Source organism: Zootoca vivipara, chromosome 2 (genome assembly GCF_963506605.1).
Source record: "Zootoca vivipara chromosome 2, rZooViv1.1, whole genome shotgun sequence".
Taxonomy (NCBI): domain Eukaryota; kingdom Metazoa; phylum Chordata; class Lepidosauria; order Squamata; family Lacertidae; genus Zootoca; species Zootoca vivipara.
In genome coordinates, this window is record NC_083277.1 from 8,479,572 (window position 1) to 8,499,778 (window position 20,207).

The window sequence follows — 20,207 nt, forward strand, 5'->3', positions numbered from 1 at the left end:
CTTTGTAAAAATAAAAGAGAAAATAAATATTTTTTCTCTCTCTACCCTGTCCGTGCAACATATAATTTTATAAACTTCTGTCATGCCACCTTCTTCATTGTCTTTTCTCTAAACGGTCTCAAATGCTGCAACGTTTCTTCATAGGGGAGTTGCCCCACCTCCTTGATCATTGTCTGTTGTTGCTTCAGTTTTCTGTATGCTGATCAGAGATACTTTTAATATATTAACCGGTATAGAAATGAAATAATTATTAATCAATCAGTTGGGCTGCCCTTTTCTGAACTTTTCCAACACTGCAATATCCTTTTTGAGGAGAGTTGACCAGAACTGGTACTCAGTATTCCAAATTTCAGTTGTTATTTTTAAGTAGAAGACACAGCTACCTGTTGCACACCCTTGGCTACCTGAGGTTCAGGCAGGCCGAGACGAGGAAGATATAATATTTCCAGCATGTCAGTAACTGCTGGGCAGTTAACTTGAGGAACTGTCATTTAATGTTCCACAGAGCCTCTGACACGGTGCCATTCCAGGAGATTTTGGGAAAGGTTCACAACACTGTTGTTTGTCAACTAAGCCCCCAGAGGCTCATCACCGTGGGGCAGGTGTGGGGAACGTTTGGCCCTCAGGATGTTGCTGAACTACAACTCCCATTGGTCCCAACAAGGATGGTCAATGGCCAGGGATGATGGGAATTGTAGTTCAGCAACAACTGAAGGGCCGCGGGTTCCCAGCTCCCGAAACAGAAGCCGGCCTACCAGAGGGCACTTTGCACCTCAGACCTGGTGCCATCTTTGGAGACTGGGCAAAGGCTGGCACTACCATTAAGAAGAGTGAGGCAACTGCCTTTTGCCCCCCCCCCCAACCCATTCCAGGGGGAAAGGATTGTGCTAAAGGGGGAAACCAAAGGTATATTGCTGGCTCCCTCTGCTCCACCACCTGGAGCTGGTCCCAACTGGGCTAGCAGACTGAATTGGCTTTAGGGCCGGCCCTACTGTTAGGCAAAATGAGGCAACTGGCCCCATATGCAGGGCATGAGCTCAACAGCACTCTTAACTACTTGGGACTGCCAGCGACTGCAATTCAGATCTTTACGCCCTCCGACAATGGAGATAAGAGCATAGCCACTGGAGTACTAGAAAGTAGTCACAGGTAGCCTGATCCTCCATAAAACTGCTGGGATATGTCAGTCAATAGAGCATGAGACTCTTAATCTCAGGGTTGTGGATTTGAGGCCCACGTTGGGCAAAAGATTCCTGCATTGCAGAGGTTAGGCTAGATGACTCTTTGGCCCTCTTCCAACTCTGCCATCCTATTAATTTGCCTGATCAGCATCTAGCTTGATTTTAATTTTACTTCTATACTACCTTTAAAAAAATAACCTCTAAGTGGACTGTGAAATTGTATAAAATAGACACGAGAATGCACAGATGCAATAGACTTTAAAAACAAGTGCGCATAATAAAATAATCAGCTAAATATTGTGGCTAGCCATTTCTGACTGTTCTCTACATGAAAATGGGGTCTGTTTCTGAGATTAAATAGTGAAATTAAATGATGGCTAGAGAAATGGGTTTGCCTCCGTGGTAGAACATCTGTTTGGTGTGCCGAAGGTTCAATCCTGTGGCTTCTCCAGGCAGGGCTGGGAGAGAAACGGTTTGAAATCCTGGACAGCTGCTGCAAGTCAGTGCAGACAATACTGAGCTAGATAGACGATGGTCTGATTCAGAAGAAGCCAGTTTCCTGTGCCCCCTTATGTAAGTAGTGGACCGCATTGCAGTGGTGCAATATTTGCCTTGCCTGCGGAAGGTTCCAGGTTCAAATCCTGCCATCCCTAGGCACAGCTGAGAGATTCCTCTTCTATGAAATCCTGGGCAGCTCACATTACAGTACTGAGCTAAACGGACCAGCTGCTCTTAGCATGGAAGCTTCCATATCTTCCACTGTATAATTTCGCGATGGGCTCTCTGCCAAACAGCATGTCATTTTGCCTGGCCTGATTGAATCACCCACCATTCCTTTTTGTGCAAAGGATTGCGCTGTTATTGAATATGGTTTCAATTACCTTTTTCACACACCTGAGTCTGACTGCAAATCCTAAACTTCCGCTCTCTGAGTTTTTAATAGCCTTTCCCATTTTTTTTTAAAAAAATGTTTCTTGTAAACTTAAAAGGCAAAAAAAAGTCAGATGCCACTTTTCCAGGGTGGTGGGTTCCCACCCTCCTAACATGTTAAGGGTTAATCTGACCGAGTGCTGCATTCCTAGAGGGTCTCTTCAGGAGGAGAGGTTGATTCGTTGCTGGAGGCACTTCCGGCCAACCTTGCCTATTCCTCCTCGCTCTACCTTTGCAAAAAAAAAAAAAAAAGTCGGGTGGGTGAGCTTTGGAATTTCTCCTGGAAAGAGGTGAGTGCAAAATGCATTTGGGGTGAAAAGGGTGAAATGGAGAGCTGGCGTAGCAGGGGGGGAAATTGCAGACCAGATTTCATATTTATAGAAATGATTGTCACACACACACTTATATATTTAAAGAATTTGCGGGTTGGTCTATTGAGAGGGTGGGGAAAATATCTAAAAGTAATGGTAGTAATAAATGCACCTTTACTGAGAGCAGAGAAGGCTACAGTCCTGCTTGCATTTACCTGGGAATAAAATCCCATTAATTCATTGGGATTTAAGACTGTGTACACACCATGCAATTAAAGGATGTTTAAATCCCATTCCGCCCCGCCCCCCACAAAAGAATAATAGGAACTAGTCTGACCCCCCCCCCCACACACACACACATGATTCTATAATTCTCAGCACCCTTTGCAAACTACAGTTCTCAGGGTTCGGGGGGGGGGGCGGACAGGGAGTGAAGCATACTTTAAATGTAGGGTTATCCAAGAGACCAATTCCTGAAACGTTTGCTGACTCCGGGAAGCAGAAACAGTTTATTCTGTTTGTGTGACACTGGCAGATTTGTGACGCGTGGAGTGGCAATTTATGCTCTGGCTGCAAGAAAGATTGGAAAGAGAGAGCTAGACAGTGTTGCAAATAAGTTGTTCAGGAGATTCAGAGGTCTGGCAGATTATGTTTATGAATTCCGACTCCCTCTCTTCAAATCATTGATGCCTTGTTTTATGTAATTGCTGTTTGGTGCATGCTATGATTTGCAGTTAGGGCGATTGTACTGCAATTGTCACCAATTAGTAAGCAAGCTTTTGAGTTCCACAGAACTCTTTATGTTAACCACTCAGCTATTAAACTGAGAGGCAGCGTGGTGTAGTGGTTGGAGTGGGACAGGTACGATCCTAGTTCAAATCCCCTCACCTGCAAGTGTTACTGTGTGACTATGAGCCAGTCACTATCTCTCAGTCTAGTCTACTTTTCAAGGACGTCGTGAGAATTTTTAAAAGGCGGAGGAACTTTGAGTTGTAGACTTGGATCAGTTATGCTTAGGCTGCTTAAAATCATTGTGAAAAGTTAGTAATGGCTTTAGTCCAGTTGGTTTCATTGGGAACTGACTGAACCTCAAGTCTGGATCCTACCCTATATGTATGTGTCACAGACTGGTTGGATGCAGAGGAATGGTGGTCAGAGGAAGAAGACTGGGTGTCAGAAGCGAAGAAGTAACAGGGTTTAATCAGCATGGAGAGTCTGTGGCAGAGAGAAGCCCAGAATTAGAGGCAGAAGCTGAAGCAGGAGAGTGGGATGAGGAAGGCCAAGAGGCAGAGATGGGTCAGGCTGGTGAGGAGTCATAGGTTTTCTCCTCCTCCTGGTGTGACAAGCTTCCATCCCCCTTGTCTCCCAGAACCAGAAGAGGCATGAAAAGGGTGGAGGAGAGGTTGGCTTCATGCAGGCAAAGTCTCCATTTGCTTGGAAAAAGCCCTGGAGAGGAGGGGACTTGGACAGCTGTGGTGGGGCAGGGACTTTCAGTCAGGTGCAAGGCCTAACAGGGATGAGCTGCTGGGCTCTTTAAGCCTGATATTTGGCCCAGTCTGTGCAGATCATGCTCTTTCTAATACAAGTCAAACCTCAGTTCCCGAATGGCTCCGTTTTGGAACGTTTCGGCTCTCAAACGCCGAAAACCCGGAAGTAAATGCCGCGGTTTTTGAATGTTTTTCGGAAGCCAAACATCCGACACAGCTTCCACTTGAGTGCAGGAAGCTCTTGCAACCAATCAGAAAACACGCCTCAATTATCTAACATTTTGGAAGCCAAATGGGCTTCCGGAACGAATTACGTTCGACAACCGAGGTTTGACTGTAAAGTGTTAACTTCAAATTGAATGCTGTGATTTATAGCCAGTTTGCTCCTGACAGTATGAAACACTGAGATGTTTGGAGGAAGGGTGTGATCTAAATTCTGGTACAATGAATAATAACTCCTACAACACATCTCCGCTTAAGAAGTAAAGGAAACTGCCTGGTTTCTACGTAGCTTGGAACTGTTGACACTGGCTGACAGTTGCTCTCCAGCATTTGAAGTGGGAGTCTCTTCTTCTCAGCCCCACCTGGAGAAGCCAGGGATTGAATCTGGAATCTTCCAGATGCAAAGCAGATACTCTGCCAGTAAGATAAGGCCTTTCCCCAATTTTTCAGAAGCCTAAGCCAGTGGTTCCCAACAAGTGGTCCGCGGACCCCCAGGGGTCCGCGAGCTATGCCAGAGGGGTCCGCAAGATCACCTCCCCAAGATGCGCGTACTGAGCAGCGCGCGCGCAGCGGGATCACCACGCACTGCTGCCGCGGCGTGGCGCCCCTAGCAATCCGCTCCGCCGACTCGGGAGTCTCCTTGGGTCTCCTCAGAGGAGGAGGCGCCACGCCGAAAGCCCCAGAGCTCGCTTGCCTCCTTCCCGCCCTCTCCCTGCCTGTGGCCAGCAGCTTCAGACACTGTTCTGTGGAGTTTTTGGCGTGGCTCCGCCTCCTCCGAGGAGACCCAATGAGACTCCCGAGTCGGCGGAGGGCGGCGGACTCGCTGCTGGGCGCCCCTGCTCCCTCAATTCAGGACCCGGTGGGAGGCTTTGAAGCGGGTGCGAGGTCACCTCTTCACCTCGGCAGCTGCGCCTTCCCCTCCCCCACCCCATTCCACCGCCCACCCCCACCCCCAGAGAGAGAGGGGGCCACTGTTTTTTGGGGTGGTGGTCTTACCCCCTCTGTCAGTGAGGGAGCAGTGCGGGCGCCTTACAAATCAGCCCCCTTTGCACAGAGGGGTGACTGGGTGGGAGAAGCCCACGGAATGCAGGCGCTCTAGCCCCGAAGAGGCTGTCACCTTGCTTGCAAAAGCAACAGCCTCTCCCGGGCTGAGCCGCCTGCCTGCCTTCTGTTGGCTCTCCTTAAAGCAAGCGAAGTAATTGCTTTAGAGGAGCCCACGGAACGCAGGCGCTCTAGCCCCGAAGAGGCTGTAGCTCTGCTTGCAAAAGCAACAGCCTCTCCCGGGCTGAGCCGCCTGCCTTCCCTGCCTGCCTTCCGTTGGAACGCAGGCACGGAAGGCAGGAGGAGCACTTTTGGGATGCCCCATTCCCCCCCCCCCCCGCTGCCAGTTACCAAGCCTGCTCCGCTTGCTTTGCTGCGAGCTGGGAGGGGTGGTGGTGGACGGGAGCTCCTGTCAGTCCGTCCCTTCTCCCAGCTCGCTGTACCAGCAAGAAAAGCAAGAGCCGCTTGGGCGCTGTGCACGGCTCTCCCTCCCTCCCTCTCTTTCTTTCTCTGACTCCTTCCTCCCTCCCTCCCTCCCTCCCTCCCTATCTCTTTCACCCCTTCTTTCCTTAGCATTTGCTAATTTCCACCCGCAGCTTCTTGTCAGCTTCTTTTCTGGGGAACCTTTCCTAAAAATGGTCAACAACTTTGGGGGTCCCCTGCCTAAAAAAGGTTGTCAATTCTTGGGAATTTTTTTTGGGGGGGGGGCGCGCCGGAGGGATCTTCGCACCACGGCGCTGGATATGTTTCACTCAGCCAAAATTGTTTAATAAAAAGGTGCTAATGGAGCCAAAAGTTATTTTCTGCTGACTAGTAGGCAGGTAGAGATTTGCAGTCAGATTTCAGAGTGAAAGTTTCAAGTTTGGAACCTAATATTTCAGAAATAATGAACTCAAAGGACAGATTTAACTCATCTCATTAAGAACTGAAAATTAAAACTAACTGTATACTGATGGAGTACTCTGTTGTAACTGTAAAAAACGTATAAAAAAGACTCTAAATTTGGCTCTCACTTTTTAATTTTAGGATTAGGAATTAATGGGGGTCCTTGTCACAATAGCGGCTCGATGAGGGGTCCTCGAGAAAATTTTGTTGGGAACCCCTGGCCTAAGCAGAGACACAGGTGCTTTGTCTTGTGTCTCTCAACCTACGTGAAGGTTTGGGTCCTTAGTCATTTTTTAGGAGAGCAGAGCTCGGCTCCTCTCTCCCCACACCATTCCCATGCCTCCAATTTCTTAGGGTAAACTGAGACTCGGTACAGTAAACAGCTTCTGGGATGCGGGTGGTGCTGTGGTCTAAACCACAAAGCCTCTTGGGCTTGCTGATCAGGTCGGAGGTTCAAATCCCCACAATGGAGTGAGCTCCCGTTTCTGTGTCCCAGCTCCTGCCAACCTAGCAGTTCGAAAGCACACAAGTGCAAGTAGATAAATAGGTACCTCAGCTGCAGTGGGAAAGTAAACAGCATTTCCGTGCATTCTGGTTTCTGTCACAGTGTCCCATTGCGCCAGAAGCGGTTTAGTCATGTTGGCCACATGACCCGGAAAGCTGTCTATGGACAAATGCCGGCTCCCTTGGCCTGAAAGCGAGATGAGCGCCGCAACCCCATAAGTCGCTTTGACTGGACTTAACCGTCCAGGGGTCCTTTACCCATTTTTATTATTATTCAGCTTCTGTTTCCATAGGGAGAAGAATATCCTCTCGGTAACCGGATACAGTGGTACCTCGGGTTACAGAGGCTTCAGGTTACAGACGCTTCAGGTTACAGACTCCGCTAACCTAGAAATAGTACCTCAAGTTAAGAACTTTGCTTCAGGATGAGAACAGAAATCGCACGCCGGCGGTACAGCAGCAGTGGGAGGCCCCATTAGCTAAAGTGGTACCTTGAGGTTAACAGTTTCAGGTTAAGAACGGACCTCCTGAACGAATTAAGTTCTTAACCCAAGGTACCACTGTATATTGCTTGGCTAGAGCAAATGCTGTTGAATCGTGGGACTGAGCCCCATTGCCAGTCCTGAGAGAGAGAGAGAACATGGCTGCCGTAAAGCGAGGTGATCTTTTGGCTGCGGGGCTGGAGTCCGAGGAGGCTCTGCAAGATTCAGCTGCCCTCAAAGCAGAGAGGAGGAGGACTGAAAGCGCTCGGGCTGGGTGTGGCGTGGAAACCTGCAGAAAAACTGCTCCAGAGATCTTGAATCGAGACGCTCCGAATTCCGGTGCCGAGTTCAGGCAGTTCAGGTACCAAGAGGCCATTGGCCCCCACGAGGTTTGCAGCCGGCTCCTGTACCTTTGCTGCCGGTGGCTGAGGCCCAAGAGACTCACCAAGGAAGAGATGTTGGAGCTGGTGGTCCTGGAGAAGTTCCTGGCTGTCCTGCCCCCGGAGATGGAGAGGTGGGTCAGGGGAGGCCGCCCAGGGAGCTGTGTCCAGGCCGTAACCCTGGCGGAAGGTTTTCTACTGAAGCAGCAGGAGGACAGAGGGCAAACGGTGAGCAGGTTACATTTTGGTGGTTCATGCTGTGGGCATGAAGGAATTGTACACCAGGGCTGAGGAAGCTCCAGCCTTTCTGGTGCCGTTGGAGCCAGCATGCAGTCTGGTAGTACCTGGGGGTGGGGGGGTGGCTATCCCATTTCAGTTCTAACAACAGCACTGCTTATTAGCTTGGCTTAAGGTTGCTGTTTTTTCTCCTCCAAGGAAGTTGCTTTGTTCTGTTGGTCACCCATTTAAAATAAATAAATGATGGATTAATAGACAATATGCAGGAGGAAGACAAGGACCCACAGAGGGGAGGAGGGACGTCCAGGAGATTCTTCAGAATCCTCTTTTTACGTTGATTGTTTGATAACTGTTTGCAAATTTCAAAATCTGAAAAACTAAATACAGTAAATTTTAAATAAATAAATATGAAGGAGCTGAGAAAGGTGTAGGAAAGGGGGAATCATAGAGTTGAAAGGGACCCCAAAGGTTATATAGTCCAACCCCATGCTCTGCAGGAATCTCAGGTTAAGCATCCATGACAGATGGCCATCCATTAAGAACATATTCTGATGCCCTTAATCCTCTCTCCTATTTTAGGTCCAGGAGCCATTCATAGAGGTGGTTGGCCCTTTATCTGATGCAAAGAAGGTTCTGTCGGACGGCTTTGAAAGGCCGGGACGTGGAGCCAAAACCAGCACAATGAAATTCCACAGAGATAAAGGTAAAATCCTGCATTTAGTGTTGGGGGAGGTGGTGAGAGCTCGTTTGGGCAATACTACATGCGATAACAGCATCTTAAAAAGCAGAGACATCACCTTGCCGACAAAGGTCCGTATAGTTAAAGCTATGGTTTTCCCAGTAGTGATGTATGGAAGTGAGAGCTGGACCATAAAGAAGGCTGATCGCCGAAGAATTGATGCTTTTGAATTATGGTGCTGGAGGAGACTCTTGAGAGTCCCATGGACTGCTAGAAGATCAAACCTATCAATTCTTAAGGAAATCAGCCCTGAGTGCTCCCTGGAAGGACAGATCGTGAAGCTGAGGCTCCAATACTTTGGCCACCTCATGAGAAGAGAAGAATCCTTGGAAAAGACCCTGATGTTGGGAAAGATTGAGGGCACTAGGAGAAGGGGACGACAGAGGACAAGATGGTTGGACAGTGTTCTCGAAGCTACGAACATGAGTTTGACCAAACTACGGGAGGCAGTGCAAGACAGGAGTGCCTGGCGTGCTATGGTCCATGGGGTCACGAAGAGTCGGACACGACTAAACGACTAAACAACAACACATGCGATAACATGATCGACCAGGGTGCGACACTTTATAATGTGCTGTTTTGTTTTGTTTTGCATCTTCAGTTCCACCCTAGGCTAGGAAACTGATTAAAAAAATAAACCCTGATTGATTGGCTAGGAGGCAGATGAAAAATTAGATCCCGATTGGCTAGGAGGCTGATTTTAAAAAATTATCCTGATTGGCTAGAAGGCTGATTTTAAATCTTTGTTTGGCCCTCTGCTTCTGACTCTACCTCCGTTTCATTCACAGACAGTGAAATGGCACCTGAGGCACATTCTGAATCTTCTCCCTTTTCTGCTGGAGGGGGGAAAGCCACCATCCAGCCAGCTCAGGTAGGAGAAAGCCCGTTGGGGAGACATATTTTGGACAAATGGGATGCCACCTTCTTATATATCTCTGGGCTTCTTTGGGAGGAAGGGTGGCACAATAACTCGTCGTCGGTCACAAAATACCATCGTTAACACCCCAAATAAGAATTCTCACAATTCCCTAAAGAATATGATTATATAGAATCATAGAGTTGGAAGAGACCACAAGGGCCATCCAGTCCAACCCCCTGCCAAGCAGGAAACACCATCAAAGCATTCTTGACATATGCCTGTCAAGCCTCTACTTAAAGACCTCCAAAGAAGGAGACTCCACCACACTCCTTGGTAGCAAATTCCACTGCCGAACAGCTCTTACTGTCAGGAAGTTCTTCCTAACGTTTAGGTGGAATCTTCTATTGTCACAATTCCACAAAAGAACCTCTCTCAATTCCCCTCCTTCTCACTCTTCAAGATCAAGGATTGTGTGTGTGTGTGTGTGCAATTTTAAGCCTGAGGGCCACATTCCGTTCTGGGCAGCCTATCAGGCTAGCAGTGGGCGGGGCCAGAGGCAAAAGTAGGCGGAGCAGCAAATGCAACTCTTAAACCTGTGTACAGTAAAGAGGCTGGGAGAGGGGGTGCATTTGGCCTCCCAGGAGGTTCCCTACTCCTGTTCAAAGCCCTCAAAGCCACCCACGGGGAAAGCTTTGAGTTCAGCGCATTTTGATGGTATGAACCTTTGAACCTTGCAGAAGAGGGATGGGGAACTGTTGCCCTCTAGGTATCGCTGCAGTGCAACACCCATTATGCCTGACAGTTGGCTGTGCTGGCTGGGTGACTGATGGTAATAATGATGATGATGATGATGATGATGATGATGATGTAATATTTCGCTCTGGGCAACTTCTAAGACATAAAAACACAATAAAACATCAAACATTAATAGTAACAGTCTGATCCAATATAAAAATCACAATAACTTTAAAATAAACAACTTATATCAAACAAAGCAACATTCAGCAATCCATCAGAATCTAATAAATAGTCAAATTAAACATCAGGAAATAATAAACAGTTCAACCACAATAAAGAATTACCAATCAATAAAAGTAACAGCAAATTATATAAAATACCACAAAACATACAAAACCATGTAAAATAATCAAGCTGAGAAACAAAGAAGCACAACTTATAAAACTATTTTTTTCAAAAATATCCCTTAACTCCTCTGTTGCCAGCTACTGCTGCTGCTACTCTCAAAGTCATAGTCTGGGAAAGGCTAGGTGGGGCAAGGCAGGAAACACCATTGCCTGATGAGGAACAGGAAGTCCAACGGCACCTGCACATTCTCCATCTTTGCTGCATATACTCAGAGAGAAAACAACCACCCGTTCCTATTGTCTCCTTTGGGTGTGTGATGGAAGGAGAGCAATCGTCACCCTCTTTTCTGGGATGATAGGTTAGAAAATAGTTTTGTATTATAAGGCCAGAACTACCCAAACTGTATAGTATATACTGTATAGAAACTGTATAGAAACTTGTATAGAAACTGTATAGAAACTTGTTACAGGTAGGTAGCCGTGTTGGTCTGAGTCGAAGCAAAATAAAAAAATTCCTTCAGTAGCACCTTAAAGACCAACTTAGTTGGTCTTTAAGGTGCTACTGAAGGAATTTTTTTATTTTGTATAGAAACTTATTCATGTATGCTACTACAGCGGCAAGAATGTTACTTGCCCCCGAATGGAAAGAAGCAGAAGTCCCAGTAAAGGAAGAATAAAACTTACTGAATAAGCAGAATTGGCAAAACTTACCGGAAGAATAAGAAATCAAGACAACAAACTTTTTGTAAAAGAATGGAAATGGTTTATTGAATATTTACAGATTAATTGTAAACAATAAGAGCATTGTAAATTGTAAACAATAAGAGCATTGGTAATAAGAGCATTGACCCAGGTGGCGCTGTGGGTTAAACCACAGAGTCTAGGGCTTGCTGATCAGAAGGTCGGCGGTTCGAATCTCTGCAATGGGGTGAGCTCCCGTTGCCCGGTCCCAGTTCCTGCCAACCTAGCAGTTCGAAAGCACATCAAAGTGCAAGTAGATCAGCGTTTCTCAACCGCTGTTGCCCGGCACACTACTGTGCCGCGGGACGCTGGCTGGTGTGCCGTGACGTGAGAAGGGCGATTTTGCAGCATCGTGGTCCCCTTTCGCTCTAGCTGCAGGAAGCCGGCCAGAGCCTCCCCTTTTTTTTTTTGCAAATAAATTTTGGGAGGGAGACCGAGGGAAAGCCGCCCGCTTCTCTCTCACGCCGCTTTACGGCTGCTGAACCCCCCCCCCCGAGAGAGAGCAGCGCCGCCGTACAGCGCCCAGGCTCCCTCCTCTCCCAAGGTAAAGGGATCCGCCGCCGAGAGTGGGAGGGGGGAGAGGGGGCGGGGGGAAGGAGGAGCGCAGGCAAGAGCTGGTGGGCAGAAAAGTTGGCCAAGTCGCGGCAAGGTGAGGCAGGCGCGCGGGGGCGCGCGCGCAGGTAGCGGCTCGCGAACTGCGAGGCGCCAACCCGGCAGCGGAGAGCTAGAGCGCGCGAGGAGGGAGCGCGCGCAGGCGCCGCCGCCGCTCTTCCAGCCCAGCTGCCATTCTCCCAACACTAAGCGCTCCCCTCTTCCCTCCTTCCTTTTATCCCACACCCCCATCTTTGCCTCGCTTTCTCCCACCCTGCCCGTGGCCGCAATGAGCTTGACCCGCCGGAAAGCAATATTTGGCAAGTGTTTCTTACAGTCATAATTATAATATAGGGCGGCAAAGAGTTAATTTTTTAAACTTTTTTAATGGTGGTGTGCCTCGTGATTTTTTTCACGGAACAAGTGTGCCGTGGCCCAAAAAAGGTTGAGAAACACTGAAGTAGATAAATAGGGACCGCTCTGGCGGGAAGGTAAACGGCGTTTCCGTTCGCTGCTCTGGTTTGCCAGAAACAGCTTTGTCATGCTGGCCACATGACCCGGAAGCTGTCTGCGGACAAACGCCGGCTCCCTTGGCCTATAGAGGGAGATGAGCGCCGAAACCCCAGAGTCAGACACGACTGGACCTGATGCTCAGGGGCCCCTTTACCTTTACCTTTTAAGAGCATTGGCAGGATTATTGTAATAACCTGCATTTTTATTTGGGTATGCATTTAAAGTAGATGAATAAATGAGCAAATTAAGTTAATTTGGATATGCAGAAGATATTGAAAATAAATTTAAGAAGGGGGGGGAGATGAGTTTTGAAATGTTAAAATGATTGTAAAATTATTGAAATGTATAAACCTGAAAAGCATAAATAAAATTAAAAAAAGAAAAAGAAAATAGTTTTGTATGTGTTTCAGGAGCCAGTGGTTTTCGAGGAGGTGGCTGTGAATTTCACAGAGGAGGAGTGGGCCCTGCTGGATCCAGGCCAGAGAGCATTGTACCGGGAGGTTATGTTGCAGAATTACGGGATGGTGGCCTCTCTAGGTAAGGACACCTTTGGCCATATATGAGGCGGGGGCGGGGGGAACCTTTGGTCCTCCGGATGTTGTTGGACTCCAACTTCCCTCACCCCAGCCAGCCCCTGCCAAATCAGGTAAACCACTCTGTAATTGTCACTCTATGATGAGAATAAGGGGCTTCCTAACCACTCCCAGCAGCCTTATCAAACACCATCTCCCAGAATTCCTTGGGGGAAGCCATGATCATTTAAAGTGGCATGATAGTGCTTTTAAATGTGAGGTGTGAATGTGGCCTGACTAGCAGTCTCTCTCCGGGGTTTCAGGCCGGTGAATCTCTCCCAGACATACCTGGGGGTACCAGGAACATAGCTGCCAAGTACCCCGTTTTCCCTGGGAAACCCCCGTATTTTCTTACCGTTTCCCGCAGGTGTCCCTAATGGCAAAATACCCTGTATTCCCCTAGATTACGGAGCTCCTGCCAGTGGCCATGTTCTTCTGGTGCCGCGCCGGCACCGGAAGTCGCTTCTACGCACTTCCGGACACGCGTAGAAGCGACTTCTGATGCCGCTGTGCCCATTTCCAAAATGTCCGCAGCGCCAGAAGTGGCTTCTACGCACTTCCGGACATGCATAGAAGCGACTTCCGATGCCGCTGTGCCCATATCCAAAATGTCCGCAGCGCCAGAAGGCGCTTCTACGCATGTCCAGAAGTGCGTAGAAGCGACTTCCGGTGCCGCAGCGCTGCTGATCCCGGATTTTTCAATCCAGAACTTGGCACCTATGACCAGGAATTGAATCTGGGACTCTCTACATACAAAAGTAAATGCCGTAGCACCGAGCAACAGTCCTTCCTATGTGGATGGAAAGAGCTTGGAAGCTCTCTTGCAGCCCCTTCATAACCAGCTGTTTGATTTTTATGTTTTGATCTCCTAGAAGCTCTGCTGATTCCAAAGCCTGACCTCATCTGCCAGTTGGAAGAGGAAGAGTTCATCGAGCAGTGTACTGAGAAAGGGGAGAGTTTTAAAGGTGGGCAAAAGACTCGTCTTTTGTTTCTCTCTTATAACATCATTGTTCTCAACTTAGAAGCAGGAAATAAACAAGCATCTCTGTTTATTTCAGGCTGGAAGAGGGAGAATGAGGATGAAGTTTATGAGGCTCCTGCGGAGAGACCTGAGGCTCAAGGTGCGAAAGAGATATTTGTGAGTGAAGATGGACCAGAGGTGCAGGTTGGAAAGCCGGCAGTGAAGTGGAAGGACAGATACCATTATTTGCACAATGTGGAGTTCCACGAAAGCTCGTTCCAAAAGGAACCGTGCAAAGTAAGGAGGAGGAACGAGTGCGCTGTGTGTGGGCAGATCTTCAGTCACAAATCGAGCCTTGTTACTCATCAGAGAATCCACACAGGCGAGAGGCCCTATAAATGTGCAGTTTGTGGAAAGAGCTTCAACCGAAGGACGCGACTCACTTCACATCAGAGGCTGCACACAGGGGAGAAGTTGTATAGCTGTTCAAACTGCAGCAAGAGCTTTTGCGAAAAATCGAGTCTTAATGCCCATCAGAGAATCCACACAGGAGAGAGACCCTATAAATGTTTGAACTGTGGGAAAAGCTTCAGCCGCAGCTCAAACCTTATTGCTCACCAGAAAATCCACATGACACAGAAACCCCGTAATCACTCAAAAAGCAGCAAGGGCTTCTCTGTTCAGTCTAAGCATGTTTCACGTGAGAGAATTCACAAAGAAGAGAAGGATCTGTGTAGTTCCGTAATCTTTAGCAAGAGCATCTCTAATGACATGAGTCTTATTGGACATCCAGAAATATATGCGGAAGAAGATCCTTATAAATGTTTTGACTGTGGAGAAAGCTTCAGTAAGAGCTCCAACCTTTTTAACCACCAGAGAATTCACTTAGAGGAGAAACCATACAAATTCTGTAGCAATAGCTTTTCAGACAAATCCGGTCTTATGACACATCAAGGTATCCACTCAGGAGAAAAAACATATAAATGCTCAGTGTGTGAAAAGAGCTTCAGTCGCAACTGGAGCCTCCTTACACATCAGAGATACCACAGAGGGGAGAAACCTTATAAATGCTCGGACTGCAGCGAAAGCTTTTGCGACAAATCAAGCCTTATCAGGCACCAGAGAATCCACACAGGAGAGAAGCTCTATAAATGCTTCATTTGTGAGAAGAGCTTCAATCAGAGCACAAACCTTTTCACACACCAGAGAATCCACACGGGGGAAAAGCCGTATAAGTGCATCGAGTGTGGGAAAAGCTTTAACCAGAGCTCACATCTTATCAGGCATCAGAGGCTCCACACTGGAGAGAAACCCTACAAGTGCTCCGAATGTGGGAAAAGCTTCACTCAGAGTCCAAATCTCATTCGGCACTGGAAAATTCATGCCAGAGAGAACACGTAACGGCGGCTTTTTGACTTTTATTTAGAAAAATAAAAGCACCAATCAGCCCACAAGAGAATGACACATTAGATGACTTGTTACGAGCTCAAGCAAATGAGAGGTGGAAGATTCCTGCATTTCAGGTGCTAGATTGGATGACCTTTTTGGTACCTTCCACTTCTATGATACGGTCGTGCAGCAGAAGAGTTTCGTGTGCATGTAACATTTCCCCAGATCTCTCCGGGCTTTTTTCCCCTGCAGAGACTGCAGTCCCATCCTAGTAGTATAAGCAAGGTAGAGCTACAGTATAGAGTTGGAAGTGTGAGTGTTCCGAGTTTTCGTGAATAAAATAAATGTAGTGCTTAAGCAACTGCTAAGAACGTAAGAAAGAGCCCTTCTGGATCAGGCCGAGGCCCTGTCTGGTCCAGCACTTTCATCTCACAGCGGCCAACCAGATGCTCCAATGTAAAGCCACCAAGCAGACCCTGAGCACAGGTGGTACCCTCTCAAAACCACAGTTCCCAGCACCTAGTATACTGCCTCCGTCTGGGGAGGCCGATCATGGCCTCTGTTGTGACAGAGCGCTAGAAACTAGATGGTCAGTTTTTTGAATTTTTGTACCAATTTCAATCTGCTTGCATCTCATTCGAGATAAACTTGTTTCCCTCTGAGTTTCTCCTCTCCCTGGTCCTGTATAAAAATAATACTGCATTTCTTGCAAGATCTGTGGTTGAGGTTAGGTGTCCGGTTGTTGTTGTTCCAGTCTCCACCACTGCCGTCCAACTTAGATTCCCCATTTCCCCAGACGCCCAGAACTCGAGTGCAAATCTAGTAGCTGTTCGAAATGAGATGTTGGCAGGTGAAAGGATTTAGAGAGACAACTCTGGTGCCTGTCCACTTCCTGCCAAGGGCGCTTTGTGCTTTCTAGCTCAGATTTTGGCTTAGACCCGCCCCCTGTCTCTGCTCTTGGGGTCTTGGGGGTAATCACGGAGGCTCAAGAGGAGGTGGATGTCGGGCACAGACCAGCAGTAACTCGCAAGGTGTCAGTGAAGTTAACTCTTCATTCAAATAAACAAAACATCTCAGGCCTAGTGAGCACAGCAACTTCCATAGCAACAGCTTTCCAGGCAAACCCAGTCTTCCCAGTAGGCCTTGCCCCTATGAGGCAGGACTGAAGGCCTTCCTACAGCTCTCTTTAAGTCTTCTCCCTCAGGTCCTTCCAGAGCAATCAGAGACTCCAGGGCCTTGTCTGTCACCGCTCCACTGTCTTCATTCCTCTTCTGGTCCTGGGAGACCAGTGGAGAGGGGAACTTATCGTAGTAGGAGAAGGAGGAGGAGACACACGTGATGCCAGCCTAACTCAATCTCTGCCTCTGGTCCCCTCACCTCTCCAGGCTCCTCTTCTGCCACTGGTTCTGAACTGCTCTCTGCCACAGCCTCTTCCTGCTCACTAAACCCTGTTAACTTTTCAGTTTCTGACACCTCCTCCTCCCAGTCTTTTCCTTCCAACCACTCATTGTTGTCCCACCACACACCCCCAGGCTCTGAGCCTTCTTCCCCTGGGGGTTCCCCAGTTGCTACCTCCCACCACTTTTCTGCATCCAGCCACTCCGTGACATCACGGGGGTGGGGGGCTTGTGCATCTACAGGTGGTGTGTCAGGTCTCTCCCATTCCTCAGTCTTCCTCCAGTGCAGGGGCCCCCAAACTTACCTGGCTTCGGGCCAGTTCCTCCGGCGCTGATGGCGCGATGAGCCGGTAGGGCGGGAGAACGTGCTCCCATACGAGCGCACACTTGCTTTTTCTGGCGCGGCGCCGGAAATGGCTTCTGCGCATGTGCATACATCATTTCCGGTGCACTTCCAGGTCCGGTGCGGCACCAGAAATAGCTTGTGTGCGTGCGTATGGGAGCGTGTTCCCCCGTTCTCCGGCCCGCGCATGTGCACAAGCTATTTCTGGCGCCGCAATGACCTGGAGATGGGCAACCGCACTGCGACACGCCAGTAAGAGCAGGTGGCATCGGGGGCCGCACAATTGGCTCGCGCGGGCCACATAGAGTCCCTATCCTCTTCCCTGCTGCGTTCTGCACGGGCAACACAAAGGCTGAGGAGGAGAAAGGTGATGGCCAGAGCCGCCTGAAGTTTCCAACTAAACATACCGAAACTGGCCCATGGGTGATGGGAGTCCACCAACATTGGGAGCGACAGAAGTTTCTGCACGTCCAGGGGGTGGTTTGCTAGGGACATCCGCTGGTAAACAGCAACCCGTTCTTGACGACAAGCTGGGCTGTATGTCGAAAACCATCAGGAAACCCATTCAGTTAATATGGGGGGGGGAGAGAGGATGTGTCCTGACCTGAACTGGGGAACCGCAGTTAAAAAACAGGAAGCAGAGGCAGAGGGACCAACCATCAGCTTTCACAATGGAGGAATGTAAACAGGATCTGTCCTGCAAAAAAGGCCGATGCTATTTCAAGCCTGCCGCAACTGGCTTGGCATCTTTGGCGAGGATCGGTGTTGCTGAGTTCATGGAAGGCATAGAAATGTTTGCCACCCATTCCACGAAACGAGAGCACCCATAAGAATCTGCTTGGGTTTGGTTTTCCACAAGGAGGAAAAACCAATGCGGACCTCCAAATGTTTGCCCATCAGTTGGTGCAAAATGCAGGTATTGCAACTGCTCACATGCTGCCCAACAGGTATTTAAAATGGTTGGCATCTGCCTGTCTTGAGAGACAATGGAGTGCGCCTCCGAGGGTGAAGTCAAACAGGTGGGGGATCACAGCGGCTGCTGTGGCTGCAGAGGCCAGCAACACATAACTGCTGCTTCCCAGCCACCCTCAACAAACTGCAGTTTGCATAATTCTTTTGAGAAGCCATGGCTGATTGACGTGGCATGGCACGTGCTTTAAATGTACAGTGCAGATGGGGTGTAAAATTGCATATTCACCTGAGAATTCTCTCCTCTAGGTAGGCAAAGGTTTTAGCTAACAAATGGAAGTTTATTTTGTCCCTACTTCATGCATGGTCTTTCACAGTACTGCAGGAGGTGGTGATGGCTGCTAACCTTTAAAAGGGGATCAGGCAAACCCATGAAGGATGAGGCTATCAATGGTCCATCCGCATGAAGGATATATGGAACCTCCATCTTCAGCAGCAGTTGTACCTCTGAATATGAGATGTGGAACAGCAGGGCAGTGCCTCTCTAGCCTGCTTGGTATCATCTCAAGAGGCATCCGATTGGCCGCTTTGGGAAAACAAGTTACTGGACTAGAAGGAACTTAGATTCAGCAGAGCTCCTCCTGGTGATCTCATAGCAGGTGTGGAGAAACCTTTGGCCCTCCAGATGTTGCTGCACTACAAGTCCCATCAGCCTCAGCAATGATTGCCAATGGCTGATGGGATTTGTAATTCCAACAACTGGAAGGCCAGAGAGACCCTGCACCTGCCTTGTAGAAATAAACAACAACAACAACAATTTATCCACACAGAGGGACCCTCAACTGTGGATAAAAGATAACTTGGTGTGTCCCCCCCCCCCCATGGCGGCTGTGGGCTTTCTGTGCTGGAGTTGTGGGGCTGAACCACTCTGAGGAAGTCTTTCCACTGGGCTTGCCAGCTCTGCTGTAGCAGCCCCTCATCCTGCTCCCGTTTAACACGTTTCAGCAATGGCCATTTTGGAAATTGCCCATCTGCCTCCACTTGGACAATAGGGAAGGCATCTCCCGTGCCTTTCTCTGCTCTGGCCTCCAGCTTGGAAATGGCTGGCTCTCCAGTATCCATCTCTTCTCTGGCTTTGTGTCTCCGGAGCTGGCGACTCGGGACCTGAGGACGGTTCCCCGTGGACCCTGCAGGATCTGAGCCCAGCTTAGTCTGGGCCCTCCATCGCTTCTTAGAGAAGCAGGGAAGTGGCCTGCCTGTTGCTCTGTTCTGTTGGCACACAAGGAGATGTCGGTGGTGGGCAGAAGCTCTCTCCCCAAAAACACTTCACGCCATCTGGGTTTCCAGTTAGACCTGGGAATTGAGAACCCTGGAGGAATGAAACATGCAGAACAGTGGGCAAATGCAGAGTGTCATGGACCTCAGGAGTGGGGAACCTCAGGCTGAATGTGGCCCCCGGGGCTCTCTCTATCTGGCCCTCAGAACTTTTCCCAGGCCACACCCCCTCAATAATCTTGCTTTGTACCCTTCCTGGGCATTTTCCCCTGGCGGGAATGTGCCCCTGAACTCTGATAGCACCTCTTTGCTTGCCTAGATTGAGGACAGAGAGGGGAGTGTGAATAGAAACTAGCTTATTATGTGACAGCAGCATTTACACTTGTTGCTCTGTTCGCTTTTGTCTCTAGTGCTGCCTCCTGTTGATATGTGGCCCTCGAAAGGCTGCCCAGAAAGGTTCCCCATCCTGATACAGAACGAAAGCAACCTCAATTCTCCTTGCGGCTGTTTGTTATGGGGCCAAAACAGTTCCACCCAGACAGAAGAGGGAGCTATCGGGAAGCTCCAGGGAGCCGCAAGGTTTGCAGAAGCATGGGCAGGACAGTTGCTTGGCATGCAAAAGGTTTAACCCCCTAGGATCTCCAAGTACGGCTGGTAAAGCCTTCCTGTCTGAAACCGTGGAGTGCTGCTGCCAGTCAGTGTAGGCAATGCTGAGCGAGACGGACCCAGTTGTCCGACTCTGTAGAAGGCTGATTCCTGTGTTCACTTTGCAGGCAGAAAATGCCAGGCAACATCTCAAATTGGGAAACTCCCAGCTACTAGGAGCTTGGGAAATTTTGGTGATCCGCTGCCTGTGAAAGTAGGCAGCAGCCCTTGGGCTGGATGGACTAGTGGTCTGACTCTGCCACAAACAGCTTCCTCCTTCCCCATTCCAACATGCGTTTCACTGCCTTTTGCTAACTCCTCAGCTTGCAATCTTCTGCTCCTCTCCCAAATCCCCCCTTTCTGCCCCCCAGCCAAATGCACCTTCTACTTACAGACCTCCCCCCCCCCGAAACAAACTGCAACCAGCCTGCAGAGGATTCAGGAACTCAGCTGGGCAGAGGAGGACACTTTGGACAGCACCCCCCCTCCTGTGACCCTCCATTTCCTGCCTCTCTAGGAACGAGAGCT

At 49.0% G+C, this 20,207-nt stretch overlaps 1 protein-coding gene across 1 annotated transcript in view; it reads left to right on the top strand.

The window, feature by feature from the left end:
* Window positions 1-18,320, top strand: part of LOC118080234 (zinc finger protein 850) — a 46,954-nt gene extending 28,634 nt beyond the window's left edge. The window contains exons 11-16 of the mRNA XM_060270921.1: window positions 7,169-7,651; window positions 8,240-8,363; window positions 9,188-9,270; window positions 12,599-12,725; window positions 13,633-13,725; window positions 13,819-18,320. Coding sequence (XP_060126904.1) covers window positions 7,169-7,651; window positions 8,240-8,363; window positions 9,188-9,270; window positions 12,599-12,725; window positions 13,633-13,725; window positions 13,819-15,122 — 2,214 coding nt within the window. The 3' untranslated portion in view covers window positions 15,123-18,320. The remainder of the gene's footprint in view (window positions 1-7,168; window positions 7,652-8,239; window positions 8,364-9,187; window positions 9,271-12,598; window positions 12,726-13,632; window positions 13,726-13,818) is intronic.
* Window positions 18,321-20,207: the final 1,887 nt, after the last annotated feature.